The following is a 9,479-nucleotide window of genomic DNA, read 5'->3' on the forward strand; positions in this document are numbered from 1 at the left end:
GTGTACTACCAAGCCTATCAAAGATAGACCATGTGGCCAGGAGCAGTGGCTCAGGCCTGTAATCCTAGCACTTTGGGAGGCTGAGGCAGGCAGATGTCCTGAGCTCAGGAGTTCAAGACAAGCTTGGGCAACATGGCAAACCCTGTCTCTACCAGAAATACAAAAATTACAGGGCGTGGTGGCACGCACCTGTAATCTCAGCTGCTTGTGGGGCTGAGGCAGCAGAATTGCTTGAACCTGGGAGGTCGAGGCTGCGGTGAGACAAGATTGCACCACTGTACTCCAGCCTAAGTGACAGAGTGAAACCTTGTCTCATTAAAAAATAATAATAATAATAAAATAAAATAAAATAAAAATAAAAAGACCATGTGCTGGGCCAAAAAATAAGTCTTAATTCATTTCAGAAGACTTAAATCTTATGGAGTATGTTCTCCAACCACACTGGTCTTTAAAAGCACACCAATAACAATAAAACACCTAGAAAATCCTAAAGTATTTGGAATTTAAATAACATCCCTTTAAATAACCCATAGGTCAAAAGAAAAAAAATCACAAGTGAAACTAGAAAATATCAAACTGAACAATAATGAAAACACATCAAATTAATATTTATGGGAAGCAGCTAAAGCCATACTTGGAGGGAAATTTATAGCTAAATGACTGTACTGGGTGGGGGAAAGAGAGGCCTAAAATTAATGACCCAAAAGTCTGCCTTAAAAAAAAGCTAGAAAAACTAAGAACAAAGTAGGCCTGAAATAAATAAAAGAAAGGAAATACTGAAACCGAAGAGTAAAACTCAGTGCAATAATGATAGAGAAAACAAGGCTAAAAAACCGGTTCTTCGAAAAGATTAATAAAATTGAAAAGCACAGCTAATACCGGACTTTCTATTTTTTATTCGTTTGAGTTTTTTGTGCTGACTGTGCATGGACAGGTTCACGTGGGTGCTGGGTTCACACGGGTTACAGGGGGAGGCAGAAGGAGAGAGCAGGCCACAGCCTCCAGAGCGCCTCCATTGCAGACAAGCACGCATGCGCTCCTCCGTGCCGCGCCCCTGCTCACTGCTGGATCCTGCGGATGCTCTGCACCTGGAAGGTCTGGGCGTGAGAGCCCCACTCCCGGAAATGCTTGTAGTCACCGGAATGGTGATCGCTTTCCAGCACATACTGAAATCCACGGTAGCCCGGAAACTGGGAGCAAACCCAACTGAAAAAGAGAAAAGGCAGAGGGTTACTCTACAGAGACACCAGCATGATGATCAACACAGGGGCAAAGGGATCTATGCACACGCACACAATTCTAGCCATCCTGGCCTTTCTTCAGTGCTCACAATGTGCCATGCTCTCTCCCCTACCACAGGGCCTTTGATCGTGCCATTCCCTTTGCCAGAAGCACCATGCCAGCCCGTCTTTTCCTAGACAAGTTGTATTTGTCCTTCATGGCTCAGCTTAATTATGAGGGCAATCTGACTCGTTCCCCAAATCAGGCCACAGTCCCTTATTATACCTTTGTAGCACTCATGTAATTCGACAGTTTTCAAATTATTTGTAAAATATCAGCCTCCCCTGCCAGCAGGTAAGCTCATGAGTGTAGGAACGTGTATGCTTTGTTCATCGTTATCTCCACCTGCCTAAATTTATAAAAGTCTAGCACAGAAGAAGGGGGTCCCTAAATATTTGCTGAATAAAAGAACAGTGAAAGAATGGGAAGTCTTGTTCTTTCTCCGTTCCCCCTCCTTCCTTATCCAGAGGCACTTCCAAGAAAAAAGCTATCACTTCAGTCCATTGATTTCTTTTTTCTTTCTTTCTTTCTTTCTTTTTTTGAGGCAGAGTCTCACTCTGTTACCCACACCCGAGTGCAGTGGGGCGACCTCGGCTCACTGCAACCTTTCCCTCCTGGGTTCAAGTAATTCTGCCTCATCCTAGTGACTGGGACTACAGGCATAGCCACCGGGCTAATTTTTTGTATTTTTAGTAGAGACGGGGTTTCACCATGTTGGCCAGGCTGGTCTCGAACTCCTGACCTCAGGTGATCCGCCCACCTCAGCTTCCCAAAGTGCTGGGATTACAGGCGTGAGTCACTGCGTCTGGCCCAATTCATTGATTTCTACTCTGTTCAGGACAAGGATTGGTGTCTGGTTTTCCAAGCCTCCATTTCCCTTTCTGTAAAAGAGGAAGTGAACTCAAGAATCACAAGGGGTCCCTCTTACTCTAAAATAACATGATTCTTTGGTGGTTCCTGAGAAAACCAAAGCAAAAAAAAGGGGGGGGGGGAGGGGAAGATGAAAAACCCTACCTCCCATCTTTGCCCCCTGCCTACCAGGAGCCAAGGGGCACCTCAGAAAGTGGCTCTGATGTCCTCCCTAAATAAGAATCTCACACCTTAGCCTTCACCTGCCACCTCCTGGGTGGAAAGGAAAGGACCAGTCAATGCTGAGTTTGAAGCTGGATTGTTACCTACCTGCTGATGGACTTTGAGCAGGTTGCTTGAGCCACACCTGTTTCTTTATGGCGGGGGCATTCATTCTCCCTTCTCCTGGCCATAGACCCTGTTGGCTCTGCTCTCAGCCAGTTTGAGAAAATGAGGCTGAATCTAGCAATGACCACATGACCAAACCTAGCCAATCAGAACACCCCATTCCTGTGCGCATGGTGATTGGTTCAGAGTTGAGCACAGGACCCAGCTGGACCAATGAGCACCTTTCTTGGAACCTTTAATAGAGTCACTGAGACCGGACACTGTCTTTCCCTCTGGCCGGATGCAAAGATGAAGCTCTTTACATTCTCGTCTAAGAATATAGCCACACACAGGCAGGCAGGGCAACAGGTGGGGGGTTGTGGAGGGGAGACAGATACCTGCTGTAGCACCTGGATCCAGTTGCGCTTGAAGCTAATTACAGGGGCCGATAAATATCTTTTGGGCTTAAACCCAGTTTGATCTGCGTTTCAATCCCTCAAATTCTGCCCGATACCTCTCTGTGCCTCAGTGTTCTCCTCTGGAATGTGGGCATCAGAGCACAAAAGTCCCCAGCACACAGTTTTCACAGGAGGTATCCCTACCCTTCCCAATATTCCCTCCCCTGCCAGGCAGAGACTTGGATACACTTACGCCCCAGAGTGGACGTGGAAGGACCCTACTTCATTGCCTTCCCACCCCATGGCCTGGAGGGAAGGATAGTCATCGCTCAGCTCTCCTTTCTTGCCCAGGAAGTTCTCTTGCTCGAAGATTGTCAGCCTCGAGTCACGGTGGTTCTACAGGAACAGGAAACACAGTCAGGCCACCAGGCTCCCAGTTGGAAACCCAGGAGCCTCTCCTGGCCTCCACACTCCCTGCCCTTGTCTCCCAAATCAACCTTCCTTGCAAACCTTTTGGAAGGGCAATAAGGCAACAGGTACCAGAAACCTTACCATTTGCCCTTCCAGAAATTTCCACAAAGAAAATAATCATGGAATAAATAGGCTGCAAGAATGTTCGTCATTAACAGTTTTTTCAAAAACAAACAAACAGAAAGGAATCAACCTTTACGTCCGAAATTGGGGATCCAGTGGTAAGCTGAGGTATTACACTGTGGTTAAGAAAAAGGGTGTAGAGGCCAGGCACCGTGGCTCACGCCTATATTCCCAGCATTTTGGGAGGCCGAGGTGGGCGGATCACCTGAGGTCAGGAGTTCAAGACCAGCCCGACGAATATGGTGAAACCCTGTCTCTACTAAATACAGAAAATTAGTTAAGTGTGGTGGCGCATGCCTGTAATCTCAGCTACTTGGGAGACTGAGGCAGGAGAATCGCTTGAACCTGGGAGGCAGAGGTTGCAGTGAGCCAAGATTGTGCCATTGCACTCCAGCCTGGACAACAAAAGCGAAAACTCCATCAAAAAGAGAGAGAGAGAGACAGAGAGAGAGAGAGAGAGGAAGGAAGGGTAGAGATATCATCTCAAATCCTTCCTACCAGGAAGCAGCTGCCACTTACCAACTGATTGAGGTTAGACAGGATTTCTGAGCCTCTGTTCCTGCATCTATAAAATGAAACTAACCATACCCATTTTTCAGGGTTCTTTTGAGAACTAAATGAATTCAGAAGTTGGAAACTGCTGGGAATGAGGGATTGTGTCTGTTGCAGCCCACCACGGGTCCCCATATTAGCACAATATCTAGACTGGTTGCAGAGTAAATGAACAAATGGACTCATGCACAAAACGGAATACTAGGGAGCTATGAAAAATGATGGAAGTGAGATTTAATCACCTAGACTGATGATTGTGATATATTTGCTCAGTGAGAAAAGCTAGTTTCCAAGCCTTAGACTCATTATGATTCCATTTTTGTGGCAAAATTATGTGTGCAATATAGACAAGATACATAGATTATATAGATATAGATGTAGATGTTTATCTGGATGTGTATATACATAGAGACATAAATGTATAGGTTGAACATTCCTAACCTAAACATCCGAAATCCAAAATGCTCTAAAATCTAAAACTTTTTGAGTGACAACATGACACTCAAAGAATGCTCACTGGAGTATTTCAGATTTTGGATTTTTGGATTCAGGCTGCTCAACCGTAGATATTATAAATATTACAAAATCTGGGGAAAATATTCACAATCCAAAACACTTCTGGTCCCAAGCATTTCAGATAAGGGATAATCCATCCTGACCATACCAGGATTTTCCTTCAGAATTTTGGATGGTAAATATGATGCCTTATGTCATTTTAAATTAATAAGAGTTGAAAAATAAAATACACTTTTTTTTTTTTTTTTTTTTTTTTTTTTGAGACAGAGTCTCACTCTGGTGCCCAGGCTGGAGTGCAGTGGTGCGATCTCAGCTCACTGCAACCTCCATCTCCTGGGTTCAAGTCATTCTCTTGCCTCAGCCTCCTGAGTAGCTGGGACTATGGGCATGTACCACCACGCCCAGCTAATTTTTTTGTATTTTTAGTAGAGACGGGGTTTCACCATGTAGGCCAGGCTGATCTTGAACTCCTGGCCTCAAGTGATCCACCCGCCTGGGCCTCCCAAAGTGCTGGGATTGTAGGTGTGAGCCACTGTGCCCGGCCTAAAATATACCTTTCTGAGCCTCAATTTTTTCATCGGTGAGATGGCAATAATAATGCTCACCTCCACCCACACTCCAAAAACAGCAATAAAATGTAAAATCAGGACCATTGATATCGAATTAGGAGCAAGAAATGAAACCCTTCATCCTCACTGGGCCCTACCATCCCTGGTACCCAACTTCTCTCAGGGTCCCTGAATCACAAAAAAAAAAAAAAAAAAAAGGCACAAAGCTGGCAGGGGCTCCTGTCAAAACCAGGGCTGCTGTGAGCAGAGAGTTTAAGGTGGGCTCTGGCCAGATGCTATATGTTCTTCTTCCCAACAACATTGGTACTATTGCCCCATTTCAAGATGAAGAAACTGAGGCCAAGAGAGGAAAGAGACTAACAGCCCTTGTCACACAGCTTGAAGTGGTGACATGAGAATTTCAGCTCTGGGACATTTGATTCCCAAGTGCCCACGTGAGGGGCTCGGACCTCCCCGGGACGCAGAAGTGGTAGAACTCACAGCACAGGCCACAGGCCGGAAGGAGGTGAGCCTCTCAGAGGGGTAGGCCGTGTTGCCACCCCAGGCATCCCAGCTCGGGTATTCGCCCCGTTCCAGAACGTACTGCTGCCCTTGGAAGCCAGCATGCTCGAAGCCTACCCACCTGCAGACAGAGGGTAGAGCATGCAGGAGGTAAGCGTCCCCTTCACCCTGCATTCTAGACCAGCAGATGGGTCTAGAATGGTCACAATCACAACCATTCAGGGGTGATTGTGCCCCCAGGAAACACTTGACAATGCCTGGAGACATTTTTGGTTGTCACATTAGGGGAGGGGCTGGGAAGGCCATCTATCAGGCAGAGGCCAGGGATGCTGCTAAACATCCCATAATACACAGGCCAGCCTCCACTGCAAAGGATGATCCAGCCAGAAACATCAGTAGTGCGGAAGTTGAGGGACCCGGCTCTAGACCTGACTTGCTGTGTGTCCCATAGGTAGGGAAACTGCTTCACACAGGTGCCCTGACAACATTGCTCCTCTGTTGGTTTCCACAGAGGCCGCAGAGTCAAAGCTCATCACAGACTGACCTCACCTTGGTGGAATTCCCTGTGATCCTGCCAGGGTGTAGGAGACGGGCCGTTTTGTGAGGAGCTACTGCAAGGCCATCTCTTATATTCCTCCCTCTCTTGTGGGAGGCTTTCAGGAGGCAGTTCCTCATCTGCCACCTCGCCGCCCCACAGGTGACAATAGCAAGCTATCGTTGAAGCATGGAAGCAGTTCTTCAGCCACAGGGTTCCCACCATTCCTGCTGCCTGTCATTCGGCCCCCTTTGTTTTGGTGTCATCCCGTAGGACAAGGGACATAGGAAGCTGACACCGTGCGCACCTTGCCTTTGCTGTCTGTGTAAGTAATAAACTGTCTGAATCTATCCGAACTCATTATCTGCTTACTGGCTGAGTCTGTCAGCCTGCTGGATATACCCCTAGAAAGTCTCTGTTCCCATCTGACCCCCATTCCCCACCTGCACAAATCAGAAGCTAAAAGAGTATTTACTAAAGCATGAGATGTGTAAAAATCACCCAAGATGACCTCAGGTGGCACTCACAGGCATAGGATTAAGTGACTCCAAATCTCCTATCTACTTTCCAACCTTCTAGAACCTTCTATCCAATATGGTTGCTACTGGCCACATCTCCTTTCTGTCTACTTTCCAACCTTCCAGAAATTTTTTCCAATATGGCAGCTACTGGTCACATCTCCTTTCTATTTACTTTCCAGTCTTCTAGAACCTTCTATCCAATATGGTAGCTACTGGCCACATCTTTCTAACTACTTTCCAACTTTCTAGAGCCTGCTATCCAATATGGTAGCTGCTGGCCATATCTCCTTTCTACTTGCTTTCCAACCTTCTACAACCTTCTATCTAATATGGTAGCTACTGGCCACATGTAGTTAATTAAATTTAAACTTAAATAAATTAAGATTAAATAAAACATTCCGTTTTCTAGTCATGCTGGCTACCTTTCAAAATCCTTAATGGTCACATCTGGCCAGTGGCCCTGAAATGGACGGTGCAGATGTAGAACATCTCCTTCATTGCAGACAGGTCCACTGAACGGCACTGGTCTAGAAAGTCTTGGTGTGTTATTATTGTGTCCTTAACACCTCTCTACATCTCACAATCTCTCTCTCTCTCTCTCACTCTCTCTTTTGTTTTTTAATTTTGGTTTTTTGGGTTTTTTTGTTTGTTTGTTTGTTTTTTTACAAAAAATGATCGGGCCACATGCTTAGCAACAAGACTGTTTAGCTAAAAATTAATAGCATTAAAACATTATATTCATTTTTATAGTTACCTTCTACTTTTGGTGAGTGATGTTGGCTTTCAATTTATGGCTAGGAGGGACATTTTTAGATCCAACCCTGGATTCTAAGGATCTTCTCCCGCAGAGCTGCCTCATCCAGTGGGCAGGGTCTGGGTAAATGACACCCTCCCACTGTTGGGCCGTGCACAACCTGCATAACCTTACATGGCAGTCCTGCACACTCCTCAGCGCTTCAGGAGGGCACACTAGGAAAAGAGGACCTATAATAGCTAAAAGTCCTAGCACCCGTCTCTAGGTCCCTTCCTGTCCACCCTCTACCCCAACTCAGTATCCCCCTAGACTCACGCTCCACTCAGCACTTTCAAAGATCGCACAGTCTCGAAGCCAAGCTCCAGCACACTGGGGCACTCGGCCGTGAATTCGTGCCGCCGGCCCTGGAAGCCGTCCTCATCCCACACCACCATCTGTGCCAGGAAAAAAAAAAAAAAAAAGAAGGTGGAGATCCGCATCAGAGTCCCATGGAGGGTGAGGGGTTGGGGGCTCACCCCAGGATCTGGCAGGTAAAGCAGGGATTGCAAACTCAGATGCCCCCAGGAGCCAGGCAGGCAAGGACAGTGAGGACTGTGAGACACTAGAGAGCACAGGTGCCAGGTAGATGGGTGGCCTCTTCCCAGTGCCACCAATGGTTGCCAAGTGGGAATGCAAGCCAGACCTTCCAATTTCTCAATACGATCCCTAGATCTGGACTTTTATGTGGTTCTTCTAGGCTTTTAAAGGTTGATGATAAATCCAAAAGCTTTATAAAACAAACAAACACACACAGAGATGGTCAAAGAAATCATGCCCAAAGACTGCAATCTCTGCCAAAGAGTGTAACAGGTCAACTTTGGGAACCAGAAGACCCAAGTTCACATTCGACCTCCCTGTGTGTGACATACAAGTCCCTTCTCGACTCTGAGTCTTGATCGCACCTCTGTGAAATAGGCATTTATAATACCCTCCTCCTAGGATTCGTGGGGACTTGAACCCTCCCCACACCTCCTGGACACGCCCTCCCCATGCCTCTTCCTACCTTCCAGTGTCCCGCTGACTTGGTGCATTGCAGGGTCATCGTGGCCCCTTCCTACAGAAGAGAAGAACATCATAATAGTCCACCCTGTCCCTCTGCTGTCCTCTTTATGTAGATGGCTGGCTTAGACCTGGTCAGGATCCACATGGGGAGTCCAGGAGTGACTGGGCTAGGGGCAATGCGTGGCTTTGGGCTGTCCCTCTCCTGTCATTTCCATCTGTCACCAGTGCCATCTTCCATCCTATCCCCATCTCAAAACTCACCCTTGCTGGGTCTCATTGACTCTAAGCCCCACTCTGTATTCTCTTATCTGCTTGTTATGGGAAAATTTCTGTGGCTGTTGGTGGGTGGGTACATCACCCCAGCAAGTGCTAAAATGACAGTCCTTCCAAAGACAACGCCTAGCTCAAAGAGGTAGCTCTAATGGTGGAAATTTAGGCAACAGGGCTACAGGAATAATTTTGTTTTTAAATGAGGGAAGCAGGTGCTGGTCTTGATGGTTGGGGCTCATCATTGGTTAGGGTGAGGATGGCATTCAGGATGACACAGTGACATCCCTAGGACTGGGGACCTGGGCTCCTCACCTCCCAGGATGCTCACTCAGAACTCTGATCCCATCCCTCCTCCAAACCTGGGACTTACCGAGATAGGCCCAGGGAACATGTCAGATCTGAGACCAGCCGAGGTCAGGCTCTTATAGGCAGGGAGGGAAGAGGGGCCCCTGGGAGACAAAGCCTCGACTCAGCAACTGGGCCACAGAAACAAAAGCCAGCCCTGGCTGAAGAGCCAATGGCAAGCTGTCAGCAGCTCTGGCTTTAGCAGGGAGGGAATGGACCAGATCACCACCCCCAGGGATCAGCCACGAAGAAGCAGAGAGGCGGAATATTGGCCCTCATTAGCCCCGCAAGGTTCCTGACTAGACCAGGAGAATGAACACTAGAGGAGGAGTCCAGAAGCATCCTTCCTAGCTATGTGAGCTTGAGCAAGTCATTTCCCCTCAATTTCTGCCTATAAAATGCGGCAGAAACAAACTATATCACAGA

General features: G+C 47.2%; 1 protein-coding gene across 1 annotated transcript; it reads right to left on the reverse strand.

The window, feature by feature from the left end:
* Positions 1-873: 873 nt before the first annotated feature.
* On the reverse strand, positions 874-9,101 carry CRYBA4 (crystallin beta A4). Its single transcript, XM_025399075.1, has 6 exons — positions 9,079-9,101; positions 8,440-8,490; positions 7,713-7,831; positions 5,567-5,708; positions 3,109-3,251; positions 874-1,206 (listed from the first exon to the last, which is right to left on the reverse strand). The coding sequence occupies exons 1-6, from the start codon at positions 9,097-9,099 to the stop codon at positions 1,059-1,061; spliced, it is 624 nt and encodes a 207-aa protein (XP_025254860.1). The 5' UTR covers positions 9,100-9,101; the 3' UTR covers positions 874-1,058.
* Positions 9,102-9,479: the final 378 nt, after the last annotated feature.

Source organism: Theropithecus gelada, chromosome 10 (assembly GCF_003255815.1).
Source record: "Theropithecus gelada isolate Dixy chromosome 10, Tgel_1.0, whole genome shotgun sequence".
NCBI classification, from domain to species: Eukaryota; Metazoa; Chordata; class Mammalia; order Primates; family Cercopithecidae; genus Theropithecus; species Theropithecus gelada.